Source organism: Leucopleurus acutus, assembly GCF_964270905.1.
Source record: "Leucopleurus acutus genome assembly, chromosome: 5".
NCBI lineage: Eukaryota > Metazoa > Chordata > Mammalia > Artiodactyla > Delphinidae > Leucopleurus > Leucopleurus acutus.
Genome location: NC_139147.1, coordinates 47,956,768 through 47,981,718, shown reverse-complemented (window position 1 = coordinate 47,981,718; position 24,951 = coordinate 47,956,768). Strand labels below are relative to the sequence as shown.

Sequence of the window (24,951 nt, the reverse complement as noted above, 5' to 3'; positions counted from 1 at the left end):
AATTCTTAAATGATATACAGTAGCGTTTTGCATTTTAGGTAAAATTTATATAAATAGTACACTGTTCAATTGTATTCTTCTGCAACTGCTATCTTACTCCCAACATTGTAAAATTTATCCATGTTGACACAAATAGCTCTAGTTTTATTTTTCATTACTGTGCAATTTTCCAGAGTGTAAATATATATGTGTATATATACATGTATGATATGTGAAATATACCATCATTTATTCATCCATTTCCCTCCTCCCTTTGTTAATGGAATAACACATATTTAGAGAGAGATAGAGACTGACAGGTAACAGGAAAATGGCAAAAGAGGGGGAGGAAAAAGGAGAAAAGGAAACAATTACAAATAGCACACAGAAGTGCATGAAACAGAAGATAAAGAATAGCTAGAGAAGGTGCTGGGGAAAAATCTGTATAGAAATAAAATACAATGTACTGATTATTTTACTATAATATAAAATAAAAGAAGAAGTATATTTTTGGATTTTATATACAGGAATATAAAAATTTTGTGTAGGAGAAAATAAAAATTCTGTGTATTTGCTTCAAAAAAAAAGAAATAACATATAGAAAATTACATTTACCTCAATGCAGTTTTCAGGAAGTTGACTCTGTAATATCCATTAAAATGTCAAATGTGAGTCCCTCTAATCTGGCAATCTTACTGTTAAGAATTTACCCTCTGGATGTACTTGCAAAAGTTAACCTAGATATATGCATAAAGATAGCCACTGCTATTTGAAACAGAAATAAAACTGGAAAACTACCAGTGTCAATTGGGAGAAGAATGATTTAATTATGGTATGTTTGTATAACAGAAAGAGAACAGAATGATTTAATTATGGTACATTTGTATAATAGAAAGAGAATTGTGAAGGTATACAGGCTGAGGTGGAAAATATGAAACATGTATTACTAAGTGGAAAAAGCAAGATGAGATTTGGGAGTATTTTTTTCTTATTTTGTACTTTTACATATAACATATACTTTACATACCATACATATTTTAATATATTTTTTCTAACTCAATACACATTAATATTAATTATGATTACTTAAGCAGGGTAATCTGGGCAGTGGGATTATGAACCAAAGTAATAAATTATTTTTTAAAATATAAAGAAAGACAATCACAGAGGATGACAAGCTTCCCTGGCATAATATCCCCATCTTGTGGCCCTTTAGGCTACTGCCTCCAGTTTCAAAAGGCTCTTTTCAGATGTCTCAATTCCCTCAATCTCCTACCTGGGTGGATCAGGGGGATTTAAATCCAATCCCATGGATTTAAATACTATTTATACACTGATAATTCCCAGATTATCACCAGCTTAAACTTCTCTCCTCAGCTAAAGACTCCTATAATCAACCGCCTACTCAGCATTTCTATGGCATAATTTAAGATGTCCAAAACCAAACTCTTAATAGAAAAACCACAGACTCTCCAATCTCCTCTACAGAATTTCACTGTGTCTTTTTTTTTTTTTTTAAGCAGTTGTTCAGCTACTCCCAGAATTATCTCTATAATCACTCTTGGTGCTTGAAGAAAGCAGTCTATAAATTAGTGTATTGCCATACCTGTGTCGTATTCTTCTTCATCCCCAATGCTGAAAACAGGCTTTACACCACGGTAAGGCTTTCCCACTCTGTCACTGCTGCTCACATGCCTATATTCAAAGAATTTTAGGAGGGAAATCATCACTTAAGTTACCAAAGATTTTCACCAAGTATCATTTGAATATTAAAACAAAATACAAATGTTCTGTGCGCCCACCATGTACCACCCAGTTTCAGGAGAGCTATGTTAAGGAAATTGAAACAAGATAAGGAAATTGTTAGCAAAAGTGGCATAAGGTCTTGGGTATGCGGAATGTTTTCAAATCTGTAAAAATTAAATTTTAAACAATTTTAATGTTCACATAAAACCAATGCATTGTGAAGTTCCTTAACCTCTCTGTGCTTCTGTGTCCTTATCTGTAAAATGGTGGTAACAATATCTAACCTTCCTGGTTACTGTGAAAATTAAATCAGTTAGGACTTCCCCGGTGGCACAGTGGTTAAGAATCTGCCTGCCAATGCAGGGGACACGGGTTCGGGCCCTGGTCCAGGAAGATCCCACATGCCGCGGAGCAACTAAGCCCGTGCGCCACAACTACTAAGCCTGCGCTCTAGAGCCCGCGAGCTACAACTACTGAAGCCCATGAGCCTAGAGACCATGCTCCGCAACAAGAGAAGCCCGCGCACCGCAATGAAGAGTAGCCCCCGCTCCACGCAACTAGAGAAAGCCCGTGCGCAGCGATGAAGACCCAACGCAGCCAAAAATAAACAAAAAAATTTAATCAGTTAATATTTGGTAAAGCTCTTAGAACAATGCCTGGCATACAGCAAGTGCTACATACACGCTTGTTAGACAAAATAGTTTATGAAACCAAATATTCAAATTCCAGTAGGAGTGCCTAATTCTCATATGGGTACAAATGTCTTAAGGTTTTTCCTCTCATTTTTTTTTTCATTACTGTTACTTTTGTTTCAACAGAAACTAAGATGCTACTTCCTTTACATAAATAAACCATGAAAATGAATTTGCCTTTCACTTTCAAGTGACAGAAACATAAACATGCAAACTCAAACTTAGTAAGTTCTGCAGGAAGTATGACCTCTCTCTTTTTTAATATAAAAATCAATACCTCATTACTTTTCAGGTAACCTCAAATAAACCAATAAGTAAAATATTTCGACAAAATACCACATGTTTCTGGAGAAAGAGTATTGTATTATTTGTAGAATAGGTTCAGCTAAGATAATCTATGATGAAGGAAAACTGTGGCTTTTTTTTCCTTGTCATGTATCGAGAGTTCAATGTGGAAAAAAATCGTTATGTGTCTTTAGTCTTAGAATTCAATTTTTCCAGAAGACAGAGATCAAATCTGTATTTTAAATGATTTCTTAACACATATCATCAATAAAAATGAAGACCTGGTTTTGTTAAAATATGCTTAAATCTTTATTTCTCCCAAAACAACATTCCTCAACAGAAAACCAATGAGTTGAGTATATAACAGAATTATAAGTTAATCAATACACTGCTTACAGTTTAAGTTATAAAATCATTTTTTATGTTAAAGCATATCTAATGTAAAATTATCCAATAAATTATCAAACTATGCTCATTAAAGAAAATGAAAGAAATAATTCAAATACCTATGAAACTCAGATTCAGCTTACTTACAAAAGGCAAAGATAATATAGCTTTGTGTAACAATACTTTAGTGCGGTCTAGATTATAAAATTGTATGAGATTAAGTTATTGGTGCTCTCCTGATATTGAAGTATAAACTGCTATAACATAGAAAGTAACAAAGATAATGTTTACAGTAAATGCTTGAACCAGAATATAAATGACATCCAAAAAAAAAAGCTGGACTCTTTTTAAAAAGCAGTATAGGGCTTCCCCGGTGGCGCAGTGGTTGAGAGTCCGCCTGCCAAAGCAGGGGACACAGGTTGGGGACACGGGTTCATGCCCCGGTCCGGGAAGATCCCACATGCCGTGGAGTGGCTGGGCCCGTGAGCCATGGCCACTGAGCCTGCGCGTCCGGAGCCTGTGCTCTGCAACGGGAGAGGCCACAACAGTGAGAGGCCTGCTGACCGCAAAAAAAAAAAAAAAAAGCAGTATATCTATGCTTTTTTAGCAGAAACAAAATCTACAAGAGTTTGACTAGATTTTAACCTGATTTACTGACCTCAAAAACCAACCCAATTTATTCTAACTTTTCACTAAACTCTATTTTCAAAATGGATATATCTGCCTGTGGACTAGAGAAGATAATTTGAATGTTTAAAGAATTATTTGCAATAAAACTTGGGAGTTAAAATTAGACTAATTCAATGGTCCTGTAACAAGAGAAAACAGAAAGATGATTCACAAATAGATTATAATTTTAAAAGAAGCAACCTCCTTTAAAATTATAAAATTATAGTAGAAGGTCTGTAACTGGCATTGGCCAACTCTTATCCGTAAGTTGAAAGTAAACTATTGTTAAAAATGCTACTTCTAATTCACTGAAAATATTGAAATGACCTGCTAAAAAAGTCAACTTACATTCAAAGTATGATTAGAGTTTCTTTTTAAATGTTCATAGGGATTGCTATAATTGATATTCAAACTCAAATTGCAGAAAAATCATGAGTATAAAAACTGTAAAGCCATACAGTATAATGTTCTTTTGTTTATCCTAATTGAAGATCCAGTAGATTTCTAAACTTTAAACCTATGGAATCTAATGATAAGTACCCCATTTTATTGGGGTCAGAGAAGAGATGGATTATATTTTAGTATGTCCACCATGGCCTAATTTCTTTCAAGGAAAAGCAAAGGTAGAACCCTAGAACTATAGTTTGTTCACACCAATTTATATAATGTTAACTCACCAACTTAAATATATACATCTTATTAAGAAAAACCTAGCAATATTATAAAACTACATAGTGTACATAGTGTACATGAAATAACAAAAAATTTGAACCAAAAACTGTGCCTTTTCTCAGATGCTGTAATTTTCCCTACTGTTAGAGCACAAGACAGAAGTAAATGATCTCCAAAGCTAATACCCTCCTAACTCTGAGACTACATATTTTCTTTGTTTCACCTTCCTCTGTCTCAGAATAAAAACTGCAGATTTTATGAAGTTGTTGGGTTTGAATGTACTTGATTTTCATATGAGGAATGGGAGATATAAAGAAGAAGGCAAGGAAAAAAATTAAAATGATCGAGCAAAAAACCAAAAGGAAAACATATCAGCATCACACACTCCTAAAAGCAGAATGAGAAAAGTTTAGCACTTGAAACAGCTGCATGAAATTTTAGCCAAGACAACATGAGGCTTATAGACAGCATGAAGCATGCTAAAGGAAAAGGATGGTCCAGTAAAGCTGCTCTACTCATTGGCTTACCGCTCGGTACATGTTCTGTCTGGCCAAGGAAGATTGAAAGACATTCTATAGCAAATTGAGGCAGAGGACAGAACAATATGATTATTAAAAATGCAAAAGCTTTAAAACAAAAATATAATCAGTTTTTCTAACCCAGGGGGTATATTAAAAAAGAATATTTTGATCATCCCAAGTACAAAGAAAAATGAAGAAAAGTCAGTTTCAAGTGATTCTTTAACGAAGAGAAAATAGTCTTTTCAACTTAGAATTATCACTAGTTCATTTTAAAATAAATTTTAAGTGTTCATGCTACAAAATGTACCAATAATAGTACCCTAGGGCTTCCCTGGTGGCACAGTGGTTGGGAGTCCGCCTGCCGATGCAGGGGACACGGGTTCGTGCCCTGGTCGGGGAAGATCCCACATGCCGTGGAGCGGCTGGGCCCGTGAGCCATGGCCGCTGAGCCTGCGCGTCCGGAGCCTGTGCTCCGCAGCAGGAGAGGCCACAACAGTGAGAGGCCCGCGTACCGAAAAAAAAAAAAAAAATAGTACCCTAATTGAGAATGCACTAACTAAAAGTAATTTTAAAATTAAGGCTTTTGAAAGCAGACATAATTTTAATGATCAAAAAAAAAACCTTTCAGCCTTGATAACAACACTTTAACATTAGTCCATTGTAGACAAGGTACAATTTTTTTGGATTAGTGAAAATAATCTATATCTTCTTTGCTATTTACTAAAATGGGGAAAAAAATCTCTGTATGCATATGCCCTTTATTTAATAAAGTGAAAATTAGTAAATGCCTTATATTCAGTTCTTAAAATCAAATACTTCAACTCTCCTAGGGTGCTGCAAGTAAGACATGAGAGTGAAATTAAATACTATAACACATTTCCAAGATCAGGCTTGCTTAGAAACAAATTTCACGCTGGGATTATTAGGTTAGCTTTGAACCCTAAGAACAAGAAAGATCAATGAGACCAACATGTGGAGGAAAAAAAGCATACTGTGCCCTCACAGTTCCAGTAAGAAACAATATAACAGACATTCTTAAACTTATCATTTGTTAGCTGGATACTTCATTTGTAATTGGGAAAATAGGGGTCACACATGCTGTGAACAAAATTCTATGAAGATCTGAATTCTTAAACTTTACAAAAATGGGTTTCTGCTTGATTTAGTATGACCAAATTTTCTAGGTTTTAAATTCCTGAAGCTGAGAAAGAGATTCCTGCTATGAGATTACTGCACTTAGCAGATGATTCCCAACCATTTGACATGTGGGAAGCAGCTGCTATATGAAGTATCATATACATAATAGCATTGGAATAATTTTTTTCTAATGAATGGCGTGAAGGGGCAGAATTATTACTTGCCTCCTATTCTGAGCAGTGGGAGAAGAGAGAGTAATCTTTACAGTAAAATTTTATAGCAATAAAGAACATCTCCGTGATGACAACGAAAACTGGAATCATCTAATAAAAAAATGTAATTTACGATCCTTTTCTAGAGCACATTCTATTCAACTAACATTTACTGTTAAGATACTTTTCTATAGTTTTAATTACTCATCACAAATTCATACTGTATAAGCAACTCACCGGTCCACAGGAGTTGATGTATTCTCAATAAAACTGATAACTTTTTCCCTGACATTAACGGATTTTGTCTTCAAAGCAACAGTCATTTTATTTACTAGTGATTTCATTCCTCTATCATTTGAGCCATTAGAAGATTCACCCTGAAAAAAAGAAAAACAAACAACAACTTACTGATGGATTAACTGCTCTCCAAATGATTAGCAAGATACACTACTGCTAAAGGTTATCTAGATGCTATGTCCTGAACTGGGTGCACCCCCCGACCATAAATTCGTGTGTTACAAGTTCTAATCCCCAGGGTACCTCAGAAAGTGACTGAATGCGGAGATAGGGCCTTTAGAGAGTAAACTAAGGTTAAATGAGGTGGGCCCTAGCCAATATGACTGATACTCTTACAGGAAGAAGGGGATACATCAGGGATTCACATGCACAGAAAAAAGGCCATGTACCAACATCACAGGAAGGTGGTACTCTGAAAGCCAAAGACAGAGGCCTTAGGAGAAATTAAACCTGCTAGCCCTTTGATCCCAGACCTGTAGCCTCTGGAACTATGAGAAAATACATTAAGCCACCTAGTTGGTTGTATTTTGTTATGGCAGCCCCAGCAGACTGATATACTGGGTGAAACCATTTTAGGAATGGAAGGTAGAAATGAAAAATGAGGATATGTATTACACAAATAAATGTGTGGAGGCTGAAATTACCTTATTTATTCAATAAGAAATAAAGTTATTGACCTTTTCTTAACTCAGATTACTCTATAAAGATAAGCAAAATTATAATCAGAATATCATTCATATAGCTAAATTTTTAAACATTTATTCCTTGTAAATTTTTGCTGTTTAAAACATTATTACTTAGGCTTTTAATTTCTCAAGAAAAGTCACTCTTATGTACCTAGTGTAATAGATGTGAGTATAATTCTTGAGTTGTATATAATTGCTCCTTTATACCCTACAGGGGAAGCTGGTAGTAGATGTCAAAAGTTTTAAAATGTGCCTATCTTCTGCTTATTAATTCTTCTTCAGAATTTATGGGGAGGAAATAATCAGAAAATGCCCTAGGATTTAGGAACTATTTGGTGGAAAACTATACTGATAATAAAAAAAAAAAAAAAAAAAAAAGCATTTAAAAATACTAGAAAATGCTCATATGTTCAATGAGAAAGCAGAAAATAAAACTGTATGTACACTCTGATCACTACTTTTAAAATAAAATACGAAAAAAAATATGCATTATAAAAGAGTTAAAGAAAATATTTCAAACTATGAATAGCTGTTATCCATGGTTGGGTTATAAATAATTTTGATTTCTTTATATTTTTCATATTTATATATGATGCTACAATGAACATGTATTATTCTTATTTTTAAGAGAAGTCATTAACTAAATAACACAAAAATCATGTTCCCATTGCCATATCCAAATTCAAAACCAAATTAAACTGACTGTGGAAATTCTTTGGTACTTCTGAATGTAACACATCTTTAAGACAGTTATCTTTAGCCTCAATCATTGTTTTTCAAATCTGAAGATAAAAAGTTCAATACAAGGACCATCCAAAGCTGTGGACAGGAATATAAAATAGAATAATGTTTTTTGGAGGGCAATTTGACAATAATGCAGAATTCTAAGGATTTTGACATGTAATCTTCTGATCATGTTATTTCACTTCTAGGATGAAATAATCATGTCATATGCAAATATATTACTACAAAACTTAATTGTAGTAGTGTATATAATAGTAAAAGACTAGAAACAATGTAAATATTCAACAATAAGGGGACTAACTGAACACATTATAATACATCTATACTATTTAGATACTTAAAATGAAAACAGCAAATACTTATTAAATAAATGGTGAGCTCCTAGATACCTAGATCAAGCTGAAAACCTAATTCTCAGAGAAGACTTATGTGCTGATAATTTGGCAATAATTTGCTTTGACTTACATGGCTGAAGATAAGCCTCAATTAATCATCTAATGAGTTACAATTTTATAATAACTACTATAAGATATATAAGTGACAGGTACTACACTTTACATTCACTTGCACATTTAATCCTCATGTCATTATTGTGAAGAAAGCTGTGTTATTATCATCATCCCTATTTGCACAGATGGAGAAACCAGAGTGGAAAAGATCTTGCTAGAGATCATGAAGAAAGTAAACTGTGAAGACAAAACCTGAATACCCAGGTGAGTCAGACCGGTAAGCCCAAGCTTGTAACCATCACCCTGTACCGGAGTTTTCCCTCTATTTCTTTAAAGAATGACCTTTAGGTAGATGAAGACCATTACTTGTTAAGAAAATGATTTAATGACACCTAGTTCAAATGACATGAAATACTGAAAACACACAAGACTTATTGCCCAAATATTTCCAAAGTAGAACAGAATGGATTTACCCACTATTGCAAAACCCTGCAGTAATGTACACCTCAATAACTAAAACTCAAATAAAATGGGATTGGCAAGATTGGTTCCTGTCTTCCTCTGCCTGGCCCATTCTCAAATATGGGTGGACTGAAGTTTTAATCATGTAGGTATGTGGTGGGGAGGAGAGCTACAGAGACAGTAGGCTGGAGATGCAAACATGAGCCTCAGTATTCTCCAGACCCAAACTAATTGGGAGATTCCTAGAACCAGCTCACTTTAGAGTCCTAGCTAGTCACGGGACTCAGAATTATCTCCACTGACATTTAAGCTGGAGTAGAAAATTGTCACTAGGTGATACCAAGCTGCAGCTGGAGAGGGAGAAATCTGAATTCAGCAGGTAGACCACCAGAACTCCTGGCTAGTTTAGCTGTTTAGGCCTGCTCCCACCATTTCATTAACCTCACAATAATATGATTCCTCACTGCATGTGTTTGAATTATTTTTACTCCATTTCTGTTATGGTAGCTGTTTAGTTGTTAATCACCTGGGCATTTATCCAACTCTGTGACATATTCTACATATACACTTACATCAAGAGAAGAATTGACACTGCTCCTTGAGCCTGAGGTACTAGCAATCCAATGGCCATATCCATTTTCTGGTCCATCCACATTAATGTCTGCTAGGTGCTGCTGCAGTGCTTAAAGATAAATAGGAAGAAGAAAAAAAAATCCTGATGTATCAAACCCTTTGGAAAGATTCAATACCAGAGAAGTACAATAAACATGTCATAGCTGAATGAAAAGGATCCAAGGGCATAATCACAGGTATTTCTTTCAGCACCTCTGTAAAATACTAAAAGACCCCAGGCGACAGAAAGCCTTCCTTTTCCTCTTCCTTCTAAAGCCCTCTCTCTATACACATATAACTTTTCTTAATTGACCCTAAGGGTAACAGTAACTATATATATAGGCTTGATGTTTTCCTCTTTGGAAGGTAATCCTTAAAGTATTAATAAATAATCTTAGCAATGGTTTTATGACATAAAAGATCAATAGAAAACCTACGGTGGCTTTTGTTTACCATTAAGGAGACATCAGTTAATCCTTCCCATAATAAAGAAGCAGTCTTAGGCATTAAGTGCTATGGAAAGAGAGATTATTCTTGGAAAAGAAATAATTCATAGTTTAGAAAAAAGTTCCTAAAACCTAGGATATCTGTGCTATAAAAGAATACTTTTCAGACTCTCAAAAGTGTCTTGTATCACGACGTCTTGTATCATGTTGTCAGAACTTCCAATAAATAACACTGGGCCTTAGGCCAATACTTGCTTAACACTAGTACTTATTTAAATAAGACCTTTTGTTAAATCACTTTGGGTATGAGCTTCAAGGGTAGTTAGTTATCAGGCCATGATATACAGAAGAAATAATTCTTGCTAATATCAACAAAGACCAAGAAGAAATAGACCCTAACCTATCAAAATGTCTAAGTCATAACATAAGAAAATCATATTAAGCCAGAACTTAATCCTTATAAGACTCTTATGATTCAAACTCAGGATTCTATTGCCTCCAACAAATATTAATTTGATTTTATCATTAATTTTCCTAGTAATTATAGTTCAATATTTTTATATCTCTTTTCCTAATGAAAGGTGCCTTATCTTTTAATTGAAATATATTTGACATATAACACTGTGTAAGTTTAAGGTATACAAAATGTTGATTTGATACATTTATATACTGTAATATGACTTCCACTGTAGCAACAGCTGCACCTCTATCATGTCACACAATTACCATTTCTTTTTTGTGGTGGGAATAATTAAGATCTAGTCTCTGCAAGTTTGGTGATTATAATACAATATTGTCTATATTCACTATACTGTGCATTAATATACTGTCCCTTAGTACTCCAGGACTTATTTATCTGCTAGTTGTAAATCTGTACCCTTAAATAACATAATTTGTAAAAAAAAAAAAAAAAAAAGAAAAGAAAAAAAGATAGTCTTTTTTAACCTTACTACCCTGACCTACTCCTTCATATATTCTCAAATATTTGCTGGTAGGGATTCTGTCATTTTACTATCCTGAATTACCAGATATTATCTGCAGACTTGAAAATATCAACTTATTTGTTTTATTCTATTCAGTCAACATTTTTTCAGCAGCTAATACTCTCATGTAGTTCAAAACTAAAATGAAAACAGAACAAACAAAAAAGCAAATAGCACAAAGAGTATACAGTGAAAATTATTCCTCCTACTCTTGTTTCCCAGTCCTATCTATCCTTCCTTCTCCACAGAAACAAATCATGTGGGGCAGTTTTTCACCCATCTTTACAAAAACATTTTCTACAAATACAAGCTAATTAATACACATCCACTTCAACAGTCTTCCACTATATATTCACTCATTGCAACTGTCTATTGTGTTTGTCTTTATCTATATGTCCTGCTGGCCTTGCCTTTTCTGAAAATAGTGAATGACTGAAGAGAAAGTATACCCATTAACTAATTTGGTCATTCTAAATCAGCTCCAGTGATAGTATAATTTCCTCTGGAAAGTAGGGACAAAGGGATTAATAAATTAAAACCTTACCCATAAATCCTCCACTGGCAATGCTCACATATTCTTTGTTTTTCTGAAATGGAAAATAAAATTTAAAATTATTCCCAAATGCAATTTAATTAAAACTTCTGGGGGCTTCCCTGGCGGCTCAGTGGTTAAGAATCCACCTGCCAATGCAGGGGGCATGGGTTCCATGCCCTGGTCCATGCCACAGAGCCACGAAGTCTGTGTGCCACAACTACTGAGTCTGCGCTCTAGAGCCCGTGCTCTGCAACAAGAGAAGCCACCACAATGAGAAGCCCGCGAACCGCAATGAAGAGTAGCCCCCACTCACTGCAACTAGAGAAAACCTGCGTGCAGCAACCAAGACCCAACGCAGTCAAAAACAAAATAATTAAATAAATAAATTTTTTAAAAATTCTATAAAACTTCTGATAGTTCTATAAGCATTGACAAATGTAATATAAGGTTATATACTGAATTTCTTCTTTGACATTTTGGACTTTGGCACAGAGAAGTACATACATTTATCTTGTGTACTATAAGGTCTGGTGCTTGAGTGGGAAGAAGTGGACAACTTCATGGCTACTAATGAGACTGTGATTTTACTTGTATTATAGTCCCAATAGTGCGATACAGAGTCAAACCAAAATCAGTTACACTGTATTTTCGGATGTTACTAGAATGGTTTTTAAAAGCTTGCCAAAATATTTTGGGTCTTTTATAAAAAGGAAATACAAAAGCAAATACTACAGCTAATTATGAAGAAATGACAGAACGTTAACATTTTACAAACTACTAAAAATTAATGAATCTAAGCAATGATAAACAAACAAAGACACAAAAAAGAAAGATATCTGGGCAGTATTTACCTCCTGAGGAAGTACACAATACCCAAGACTTCCTATCCCTCCCACCCCCAAAAGTAATCTAACAAGTCCCTAGGTCTAATTACCAGTTTACAGGAAATACCAGGGATAGAACCTGATAAACAACACCGTGTGAATGCAATCTGCAAAATCCAGATTGTGGGAAAATATAAGACAAAGTAACCAGTTTTTCCAAACAAATATATACAAGGAAAAAAATTAGGAAAGGGAACCTATAAATTAAAAGAGACTTAAAAGATACCAACCAGAGTGCAATGTCTTGTTTTAGATCCTGAGAAAACCAAGGGAACTTGAACACTCGTTACTTTTTTTTATAATAAAGTGTAATAGTGATAATGTGGTTATGTCTTTACAAAGAATTTATAGAGTTCAATTCTCCCTACTTGTGGATTTGTTTGAAATTTTCCACAATAAAAACTGGGGGGGGGGGCGGAAATTTCTAAAACCACATTAAGAGCTCGAATTATTAATAGAAGTCCACAATATTCCAAATTCTTGCCATCTGACACCCTTCATAATATACAGCCTATACCAGGCCATTTTTAGAATAGGTCAATTAAATTTATAAGTAAAATGAGTTTGAGAACCTATTTTTGTTATTCTGTATAAACTTCTAAAATCTTTCCCCCAGTAAAGTATAACTTTACCTTATAATCCCTCTCCCAAATACCTTGCTCCTTCTCTGATTTTGTCTTTCAAGGACTGTCTTTTAGACCAGCGGTCCCCAGTCTTTCTTGGGACCAGTTTTGTGGAAGACAATTTTTCCACGGATGCGGGGTGGGGTGGGGGATGATTTCAGAATGACTCAAGCACATTATATTCATTGTGCACTTTATTTCTATTATTATTACTTTGTACTATATAATGAAATAATGATACAACTCACCATAATGCAGAATTAGTGGGAGCCCTGAGCTTCTTTTCCTGCAACTAGATGGACCCATCTGGGGATGGTGGGACCGCCTCAGCTCCACCTCAGATCACCAGGCATTAGATTCTCATAAGGAGCACGCAACCTAGATCCCTCGCGTGCGCAGTTCACAGTAGGGTTTGTGCTCTTATGAGAATGTAATGCTGCTGCTGATCTGACAGGAGGTGGAGCTCAGGCGGTAATGGGAGCGATGGGGAGCGGCTGTAAATACAGATGAAGCTTCACTGGCTCGCCCACTGCTCACCTCTTGCTCTGCGGCGCAGTTCCTAACAGGCCACCGACTGGTACCCGTCCATTGCCCAGGAGTTGGGGACCCCTGCTTTAGACTAATTTTCTCAAACCAGATTCCCAGTAAAGTGGATGTAAATTGAGTGGCTTGTGTAATAGCATTCCTATTGTCTTCCTGATTCCATAGTTCAGGGCCACACAAAATGAGGACTTTAATGTATAAACTACCAAAGAATACCTAATAAACAACCATTTTTATAAAGAAAGAGCCATCACTGAGTGAGGCTTTGTAGAAAAGGTAGAGGGGACAGGTTGCATAAAATCGCTGATACAAATTAGTTGTGCTGAAGACAACATTTAAACACAAAAAGGAAAGGTGGCTAAGTGTCATGAATACATATACATGTACATTTATTCAATTTCAAAGTGAAGATATTAAAATGAATTATATAGCAACTGTAAAAAGTTGAGGCACGAATAGGCATAGAGAACAATGCAAAAGAATAATCCAGCAATGGACCCTGATTCATTGAGGAATTCAGTATATTAAAGAGGTAGTATTTCATATTGACAGCACAACTGGTTAGCTATATGGGGAAAAAATTTTTTTTGATTCCTACCTCACTTCTTACACAAAAATAATTCCAGATGGGCCAAGATTTAAACATAAAAGTATAACACATAAGCACGCAAGAAAAATCTGGGGGAGAAGACCTTTGTTGGCAAGACACAAAACCAATAAAGTGTTAAAAAAAAAACAACAGATAAATTTGACAAGGTAGACAACAGCACAAAATTACCTAGGAGAATTTCTTCAAGGTGATAGCAGTAACCAAGGAAAACTGAAATAATCTGTCGGCATACCTGTAAAAAGTGTGCCAGGACCATGTTCATATACATGTCTTCTTCCTCTCTGCCACTGCCCATGAAACAGAGGTGCTCCCCACCAGCGATGGAGCCAGACTCAATGGACTGCTTCTGTGCTTCCAGCAGGGATTTTACTGACTGTGCAAACTCAGACGGATTCTGGAGCATCTAGACAATTAAAAATTTTTTTAATGTGGCAAGCCTGTGTTTCTTATACATTTGCAAAACAAAATAATTTCCCAGGGCGGGAAAAAAAAACAATATTTATATTGCCACCATGAAAATAAAGCCTTTTTTTGTTTGTTTTGGTCACGCCACGCTGTTTGTGGGATCTTAGTTCCCCCGCCAGGGATCAAACCCAGGCCCTCAACAATGAAAGTGCAGAGTCTTAACCACTGGACTACCAGGGAATTCCCCAAACAAAGGCTCTTATAAATAAAATCCCTGGGATAAAAGAAATGTGTATAAATGTATCTATAATACATCAGAAAACAAAAGTTGAAAATTCACAGAAAGATTAAATTATGCAAAGAAAATACTTTACTAGACAAAAAAAATTGTTTTTGCTGTTTGTTTTCTAAGCTTCAGTGTCTTTAGGTATCATGACAAGAAAAGTTTAACACTGAGTGGAAGGGTCCCTGACAAAAACAATACATTGAAACAAGCTATATTTTTCAGTTTCCACTTACATGGCAAACCATGAATTTCTTAGAGGACAGTCAGAAATAGTAGAAGCCATTTATTCATCAGCACTACTCTAGATACTAGAGATACGAGGATGAAAAAATTGATTTCCTACCCTCAAGAAAACAAGTATGCCAATAAATACAAAAATTTGTTCAAAAAACTGTTCATAAAAAGCACAGTGGGGCTTCCACAGTGGTGGCGCAGTGGTTGAGAGTCCGCCTGCCGATGCAGGGGACACAGATTTGTGCCCCGGTCTGGGAAGATCCCACATGCCGCGGAGCAGCTGGGCCCGTGAGCCATGGCTGTTGAGCCTGCGCGTCCGGAGCCTGCACTCTGCAGCGGGAGAGGCCACAACAGTGAGAGGCCCGTGTACCGCAAAAAAAAAAAAAAAAAGCACAGTGAAAATCCAATAGAAAAATGGACAAACCATAGAAAAGCAATTTGCATTGATTAAAAAAATACAAATTAACAGCACACTTGAAAAAAGATGCACAACATCACTAGTAATAAAAAGAATGACCATCATTCTTGTAAAATAAAAAATTGGTAATGTCCAATAATGCTGATGGTATGAAACAATCATTCTCACTTACAGTTGTAAAGTATCAGTTGATTCAGCCTTTCTAAAGGGCAATACGGCAGATTCTAGTAATGTTGTATATGCCCACAACTCTCAACCCCAAAATTTTACTTGTAGGGGTCTATTTTACAGAAATATTTGCACAAGTCCACAAAATATATATACGGATGTTAACTATAGCATTGTTTTATCACAAGAAAACTGAAAACATTCTAGATGTACATCAACCAGGCAATAAATTATGGTATATCTGTACCATGGACCACTATACAGCCGTTAAAAACAATGTACTAAAATGAAAAGATCTCCAAAAAACTGTTAAGTGAAAATGCGAGTGAACTGTTAAGTGAAAAATCAAGTGGAAAAAAAAAAGTGAATAAGAAATATATAAATACATATTAAAGGTCTGGATGATTAAACAAACTGAGAGTAACTGTCAACTCTGGAGACATCCTTGGAGTTTTTTAAGAATAATCAAGTTATTAATGATGAATAAATTTTAAAAGTAAGCATAAAAGAAGGACCATTTAGGTCTTCCTAGATGAATCAAGGAAGAGAAAGGCACAGAGTTCACTTTTAGGATGCAAACAAGCTAGGACTGCCTTCTTCACCTATAGCACCCCAAACTCTCTGCGTTGTTTCACCTCCATTTTCCATGAGTTTCCTCTTGATACCACCTAGACCTTTCAACATGCCCTTTCAGCTTCAGCCTCAACTTTTTCAGACAAGTTGGGAAGAAGGGCAGATAGAATAGTCAGCAAAAGAAGTTATTCCTCTTTCTGTCTTCTCCATCCCTGAGGCTCTAATAACCCCAGAAGGGCTTAAATGATGTCAGTCCCAGTCCTACCAAATACTCTAAGCATCTCTGACAATATTTAATTATCTACTTCATCTAGTCCTTCAATTCAAGTGACCCTAGGACAGCAATTTGAACAACTGAGCCCCTATACACCAGATACCACCCTTATTAAATATTACTTTATTATATGCATAAGTACTCATGATGGAAAAAAAGGCTTATAGACTAATTACCCAATCATAAGAAGAGCTAATATTCACAGAGTACTTACTAAGTGCAAGACACTATGCTGAGTGCTACATCAGGTAGCTCACAGTAAGAAGTTTAGAATTTACTGACATAACAATGGTAAGCAACAGTAAGCCATAGTTAACAGTGCTTTCATCTACCCTTTATGATGCCAAAAGGGTGTCCTAAGTGAAAAGGAAACCTGAGGCAACACTTTTATAAGGGCAGAGACTCCCTCCTTAAGCAGGAAGAAAAACATCCCCAATCTGGTACATGTGTATTTATTTATGGGCTAAAGAAAAGAAATCCATTTCTTCTCTTACTTTTTAAAAATTTTTAATCAGCATTTATACTAACCAGATCTGAATCTAAGTGGAAAGCAGTTGATAAATGCCCAGCATTATACTGTTCTGCAGGACGGCAATCCACCACAAAGAACCGGACTCCTTCCTAAAGGGAAACATTTGACAAAATAAAACTTGCCATGAGGGTCACATTTTACACAATATAATATTAACAATTAACCAAAGAAGGGGAAACAGATAGATTAGAAATGGATCTCACATAGGAGGACCCATACAGACTCAAGAAAATAACCTCAAGATCTTAAATAGTTTTATTCATTTTAAGTAGTTAAAATACTCTGTATATACTGTTCTTGACTAGAAAGTCTTAAAATATGTAGCAGAAGAATGTTAGTTTGAGCTATAAAACTAATTATATTGGAATTTAATAGTTTAATGTTTATCATGTTAAACACTTTTATAAACACTATGTAGTTATAAACACAGATGTAGATACAATTCCTGTTTCTGAAAATAAACACAGATGTAGATACAATTCCTGTTTCTGAAAATAAGCCCACACACTTATCAACAATGCAATTCACATAAGGATTAAATAAATGTCTTTTGGGGGTGAGAGGAGGTTCTCCAGTGCCAGTCTGAACTGAAGAAGTTCACATGGGTCTCTTTAAACTAGATTACATGCTCTGATTTGTTTTTAAGTAATAGTTCTAATAAGAAAAATATGTGAAATGCTTGTTTTAAAAAGATCTACTGTAAAAGGCCTGTCTTTCCATGTCCGTTCCTCTTCTCTCCATCTTCGAAATACATCCCACCTTCCAAACACACACGGTTAACTGTTGCACTGTTAGCAAAAAGATTTTCATGAAGACAGCAACAGACAGAAAACCATGGTATATCCTCAATTCTCCTTTGTAACATGCCTTTTGGCATTAAACCATGTAATTCAATTAGCTGTATAAGTACCCAGAATTTAACTGTTAAATCCACCCTTTTAAGTACTTTATATAACATTCAGTTGCTTTGCTAAAATATGAAAAAAGATTTGGCAATTTACAAAAATTGGTGTCAAAATTAATTAGTTGTTGACAAGTAAAATAACACGCAAGCTGGCAGTTTAAAAATGAGCATATGGACAGAAGATTTAACACATTAATCATTCAAAAAAAGCAAAACAACTACATTGTTATAGTAAATTAATTTTGTGAGAATCAACAAACAGGGAGGAAATGTTGATTCCTTGCATTTAAAGGGGATAGTCTTCTGATAAACAGTGCGGGTTTTTTTTTACTTACCCCTTGAAGCTGATTTGCTTGAAGGATCTCTGACACGGAGATGGCCAGACAAAGTGCCTGACTCAAATCTGCATCATCATCCTTAATTCCCAACAAAGTACTACCAAAGAGATGGTGATTATCCTGTGTGAAGAGGAATTTTTGAAACATTATGCAGAAAAAATAAAATCAAACTTTCTTCCTAAAACTATTCTCAACAGACCAAGACAAAAGGTAAAATAATTACATAACATCTTTGAGTCATGTGATTTAACATATCCTCTCATATCTTACAGGCTAAAAGCTACAAAAAGTCTGCATACAAAGTCCCCATTAGATTTCACACAAAATGAAAGACTAAGAAAAAATAACACATTCTACACAGCTATTTTCTATATTATCACCTATATTTAAATAGTAAATTTTTAAATGGTTACTCACAATTTTTTATATTTTAATAAAATGAAAACAAAAACATGGCATAAATTGTGTAATATGCTGCTAAAACCTGCTCTAATTAGCAACTGCTAGTGCAGATTATTTATGTCTGAAGAATAAAAGCTATTCTCTTAAAAGACTGGAAAGAAAAGGATAAGACTTCTTTTTCATCCAGTATCATAACCACTACCCCACCACCTAACTTAGTCAACACTGTTGGGAAATGAGGTGTTCTACATAAGGCAATTATTAAAATAGCTGAAACTAGTCCCTAGAAATAAATTTCTTTTGTAATTAATTAGTTTTGAGGGAAATGTTCTTACAAGGTTTCCCTTGTCTGCCTCCTGAACACACTATATTGAACATAATTTAATCTCATCTTAATGTTTCAGTGACACGATAACTTCCAACTAGCAATTATGATGCTAGAATGCCTTAAAAAAAAAACAAAAAAACAATAATGCTCTCATGAGCACCTGAGGTCACAAATTGTTTATAAATGGTACTCCTGTGCCTCCCCGTTACTAGCTTTTGCTTCTTAGAGTTTTACTTTCTAGGAGCTCATAGCACTTGGGCTTCTAATCTGGTGTCCTTTCTCTTGAAAGCACTTGTCTGATCTGAGAAAGGTTCTAGGTCTCTATGGAGCTAAGTGACCCTTTTCTGTTTAAAAGACAGCTCAGCAGCATTAAAGTTGTGCAAAGCTAAACTCCAGATAAAGAAGGCATAATTATATATCCTCCATCAGATTTTTGTAATATTTATATTTTTTAACATCAAGGAAGCATTAATTTAAGAAGTACCTTATAGTCAATAGTCTCATGATCAGAAATAATAATCAGAGTAGAGGTGAAATGGTTCCTAGAATATTTGTATAGTATCTTTTTTAATGTCTGTTCCTCCGTTAGGGAGAGTATTTACAGTGAAAAAAATCACACAAAACTGTAACACATAAAAAGAAAAGAAGGACAACCTAGAGTATTTTAACTGAAGTGGATACAACATAAACATAAAACAATGCACAAAATGTGAAATACTGAAGTAGGTGATTTCTTGTCTGATACCTTCCTAAATGAAGCTGGTGTTTTACTGCAATAATACTGAGCCAGAGAGAAAAGGTCTTCTATATCTTCTAGATTCAAACTGGATGGAGTATTTTCCAAGAACTCTGAAATATGATTACAAATATAATATTAAAAAGGTTTTTTGTGAAAAATACAGTAATGAACATTATTTACATATCAAAGTTGGTTTATCTTCAACATTTGAACTATATAAATGGAATCTCAACAGTGATGCACTGAAAACTGCTTGAGAAGTGGATTTTCCCCAAAGGAACTGAAACTGTTAATACAGTTCTGCTCTTAGTGAATGATGGTATCTGGCAATCAAATCAAATTCATTAGCCTCGATTGGAATAGTGTGATTTATTCAATGAACACATAATAAATGTCAGGGTCCCTGGAAATAAAAAATGACCAAGAAATGGTTCCTGACTTAAGGAACTTTGTCTGGTTTGAGAAATGTGACGATAAATCATTATAACGTAGTGAGACAAACACCGTAACACACACAGTACAAAGTGCCAGGCACTATAAAGAGCAAGTAACTAAACCTGTGTGCGAGCTAGAGTGGGGGAGGACCCAAACGAAGAACCAAGACTTCAACAACGGATACACTTGTAAGAGCTGAGTATTCAAAGGCAAATTAAGGAAGAAGGAAGGGGAGAGTGAGAGGAGGGCAGTTTATCTGAACAATGAAACCAAAGAAAGAGTATATGGAAAAGAATTGAAAGAGTGAAAAATACATAGAAGGAATGAATAAGGGTGGCAAATCAGGGGCAACAGTCTTTAAGGTCTGTACGTGGAGAGTGTGTAAGAGTTGAATGGAACCTCAGTGCTCTTCTAGAGTATTCTAAATTTATACATGAGGAAACCGAGTTTCAGAAAACTGACTTGAAATGTTTTCTCCACATTAAATAATACTTACGGATAACTTCTTCTTTGCTGTTAGACTCCTGTGCTAAAATGACTTCTCTGTAAAAAGAGAATCAAATGAATTTGAGTTAAATATCAACAGAGCACCCTGAGAACAGAGAGGAAAAAATCTAGTCAACTTAATACTTACTTTGCATTAACAAGGATTATTAACATTAAGAAATAAATAAAAAATGGATCTGCTTGTTGTAGATATCCATCCCATATTGCCTGAGTGACTTCAATGGAACAGTAACAGGAAAAAAGACTTCCAAGCTGTAATCAGGAAATGAAATGAGAGATATAAACCACTGGCAACGACTTGTTCTTTTAAAAGTATTCAGGCAAATGCGTAACACTATATCAAACTGTCTGTACCTGATATTTAACTTGTACCTTAACTTTACTCTATGTAATCCAAAGGCAGAACATGTGGATTCAAGGCACAATGAAGCCACTTACTAGCTGTATAACTTAGGGTATGTCACTTAACCTCTAGAGCTTCCATTTCTACTTCTGTTTTAAAAAAAAAAAAAGGAATACTACTACCCATCCTCTAACCTAGAGTATATACAGTAACTAGCACATATATACAGTAACTAGCACATATCTGCCACAGCATAATAACCCCACGAGCTCTGTGAGGGTAACTGTTATAAGTACTTAACTTGCAAGGTAATTGTGAGGATCAAGCATGGTAATTTGAGTTAAGAGCACCAAATGAAACTGTAAGGACAATTTAAAGGCAAATTGTTCCCCAATCTTACTTGTACATCATTTGAAACAGATGAGACAACATTCACGTCCCTCAAAATGTTTCAGGAGCTCTATGGTTTTCTACTTCAAATAAAAGAATTGTTAATGTGTAAGTTCCTCTAGAGCCCAACTGTGTTTTAAATTGCATAAATTCAGTGATATTTTTAGATTATTCCATTTTTATTAGATACAGAAACAATTCCATCTAGAAGTTAAATTTCAAACAGTCTTAATGGCTAAAGGGAGCTAATGAGAACAAATACATTTAGTGAATATTTTGTGCCAGGTACTAAATTACTGCCACATATCTTTTATTATATATCTCTTATTCTAAATATTCTCACAACAGTCCTTCAAAATAGACATTTTCCTCCCCATATTATAGGTAAGAAAACAGACGTCTATTAAATAACCTTCCTAACATCACAGAGCTAGTAAATGGTGATGTTTGGGCTAGAAAAAGCCTGACACTCCACAGCTGATGTAACTGCTATTACAGCTGACCTCAAAGCTTTTAAAGTACATAATGCTTCGAATGCTTTCTGTAACTGTTTAAAAATTACTATTACAAATACAGAAGATGCAAAAACAAACAGAATAGCAAGATATGGTCTTCATTAAATTCAGTTAGCTAAACTAAAGCTACCATTGCATCATTCACAGTTATGAGTTCTCAAAGTTTAGGAATTCATTTTGTTTCATCTCATGATTTAAAAAAAAAAAAAAAAGACTCCATCCCATAGACATGATACTAGTAGCAAGAATGAACTACTTGGGGCATTGACAAAGTGAAACTGGTAGTTTCAGTACTCAGTTACAATCTGCTAGCAGCACTGAGTACTACTTCAGAGTTCTGGTCACAGAAATGGCATTTACCAGGCATAATGTGACAAGAGAGATCCCTATTAACATACCAGAATGCTTAAAAGAAAGTTTCTTACTTCAACACAAATAAGTAGATTTAATAGCAACATATGAATCTCAGAGAAACTACAATTTTATTATTTTTACTCAAAGTGAGAAGACTGCAGCCGAGAAGGAATGAAAGAATAGGTTGCTGCAGTGTGAGATTTAGTATGCCAGAGCTGAAACCAGTTGCGATTCTCTAGTCACCATTTCCTCATTACTCATCTCATCATGTTCTGAGATAGGTACTATTATTAGTTCCATTTTACAGATGAAGAAATAGAAGCTCAGAGGCTAAGTGTATTAAATCACATGGTTAATAAGTGGCAGAAATGGAATCCTTCCTGAAGAAAAGCTAGGTAAGACATGATCAAGGAATACATTAAAAATTTTGAATATATGTATATTCTTCTAGAACCCAATCACTGTTTTAGAAAGATCTTCAAGTTACCCTAGAAGAGCAGTTCTCAAAGTATGGTCTGAGGAGCCCTGGAAGTCCCCAAGAGTATTTACAGGGTATTTGTGATGTCAAAGCTATTTTCATAATAATACTTAGATTTTGCCTTTTTCATATTCATTCTCTCACAAATGAACAACAGAATTTTCCAAAGGCTACATGAAATATGGTATCATCACAGATTCAATAGAGAAGAAGATATGAGAACGTACCTGCCTGTGCCCTAACCAAATATTGAGATTTGCAAAAATATTAAAAAATGTCACTATTCTGATTTTCTTTTTGGAAAATAGTTAATTTTCATTTAAAAATAGGCTATTTATGTTAACATGCATTGGATTTATCGCTACTTCTAAATGAATTAATAAATGGTTAAAATTTCTTAATTTCTAACCAACATAATCCACATAAATTGTGGCTCCTCAATAAATGTTGAGTGTAAGAGGTCCTGAGACCAAAAGGTTTGAGAACCACTGACCTAGAAATAACAGAACTTCCCATTTAAAAATACAAATATAGGGCTTGCCTGGTGGCACAGTGGTTAAGAATCCACCTGCCAATGCAGGGGACACGGGTTTGAGCTACGGTCCAGGAAGATCCCACATGCTGCAAAACAACTAAGCCCGTGCGCCACAACTACTGAGCCCACGCACCGCAACTACTGAAGCCCGTGCGCCTAGAGCCAGTGCTCTACAATAAGAGAAGTCAGCACAATGAGAAGCCCGCACACCACAACAAAGAGTAGCCCCCGCTCACCGCAACTAGAGAAAGCCCATGCGCAGCAGTGAAGACCCAACGCAGCCAAAAATAAATAAAATTTAAAAAAATAAAAATACAAATATAGAATGACAGAGTACTGAGATGTACTTTTATTAAAATTTTTTTAATTTATTAATTTATTTTTTGGCTGCGTTGGGTCTTCATTGCTGCGTGCGGACTTTTCCTAGTTGCAGCAAGCGGGGGCTACTCTTTGTTGCAGTGCGCAACCTTCTGATTGCAGTGGATTCTTTTGTCACGGAGCACAGGCTCTAGGGCACGTGGGCTTCAGTAGTTGTGGTGCGTGGGATCAGTAGTTGTGCCTCGCAGGCTGTAGAGCGCAGGCTCAGTAGTTGTGGCACACGGGCTTAGTTGCTCTGCGGCACGTGGGATCTTCCCAGCCCAGGGCTCAAACCCGTGTTCCCTGCATTGGCAGGCGGATTCTTAACCACTGCGCCACAAGGAAAGTCCCTGAGATGTACTTTATATTCTTTTATATTAATCATTTGATAATCTTGTTATTTTCCTTGTCATTGGATATCAATTCTTATACATACTATCAACAATTTAATCACAGTTTTAAAGTGAACTGATACAGATCATATATTTATATATATTACATATATATATTATACATAAGTAAATATATCACATATATTTACATATATTTGTAAAACAACAAAAGGCTAAACTTCATATTAAATAATTTAAACTAATGTAAGTGAAGAGCAAAAAAAAATCATTTTTGAAGTGCCAATAATTTTACTCCTTTGGTTTAAATAGTAATAGTCTATAATTTAGTGCTTTTCTTTCTCTTCCTTGGGGGGAAAAAAAACACCTAACTATAGTTTTATAGAAAGCTATTTTTCATTAAGTGTTCCTACTTTCACTTTATTACCCAGTTGAGTGCATAGGAGTCTGGAGTAATTTTCTTTGTATCAAGAAAAGAACAAAGCTCTGGCTCATGGTACTGGATGAGTAATCGGAAAAGATGAAATGGTCTCCCCTTCAGAGAACAATCCCTAAAAAACAAAAGCAGCAAAGTTTCTTGCATTAATAGGTCAGAAATGATCATGTCAGTAACCGATCCTCCTGCAATACCCACCTCCCCTCCCTACCACAGAACATCTGAACACCACAGCACTGACAACAGCAAGCCTGCCTGATACAACCGGGCAGACCTCTCTTGCTAACACCTGATATACCTGACCTGAAAGAAGTCTGTAGAAACATCAGGTCTACAGCCAACTCTAGGCAGAGTCTTTCCAGGTGAACCCAGGCAGCACTCAGGAGAAAGGACTACAAGGACCAATGAAAACAGTGGGACCACTTAGGTTGTTTTGATAAGTTTTGGATCCCAAAAGGATATCTGGAGAGTCCTGA

The 24,951-nt window shown here is 35.3% G+C and overlaps 1 protein-coding gene across 6 annotated transcripts in view; it reads right to left on the bottom strand.

Moving 5' to 3' along the window:
• The window catches only part of TBC1D23 (TBC1 domain family member 23), a 63,645-nt gene that overhangs the window by 5,315 nt on the left and 33,379 nt on the right, over positions 1-24,951 (bottom strand). For 2 of the 6 annotated variants that reach the window (XM_082840433.1, XM_082840430.1), the window contains 12 exons: positions 24,467-24,590; positions 20,845-20,969; positions 20,707-20,753; positions 19,782-19,885; positions 18,304-18,426; positions 17,061-17,153; positions 14,407-14,577; positions 11,524-11,566; positions 9,511-9,620; positions 6,538-6,677; positions 4,958-5,002; positions 1,586-1,674 (listed from right to left, as the gene is read on the bottom strand). In XM_082840433.1, coding sequence (XP_082696559.1) covers positions 1,586-1,674; positions 4,958-5,002; positions 6,538-6,677; positions 9,511-9,620; positions 11,524-11,566; positions 14,407-14,577; positions 17,061-17,153; positions 18,304-18,426; positions 19,782-19,885; positions 20,707-20,753; positions 20,845-20,969; positions 24,467-24,590 — 1,214 coding nt within the window. Of the gene's footprint in view, positions 1-1,585; positions 1,675-4,957; positions 5,003-6,537; positions 6,678-9,510; positions 9,621-11,523; positions 11,567-14,406; positions 14,578-17,060; positions 17,154-18,303; positions 18,427-19,781; positions 19,886-20,706; positions 20,754-20,844; positions 20,970-21,460; positions 22,158-24,452; positions 24,591-24,951 lie in introns of those variants that run through there. The other 4 variants (XM_082840432.1, XM_082840431.1, XM_082840434.1 and 1 more) reach the window with 3 other exon arrangements.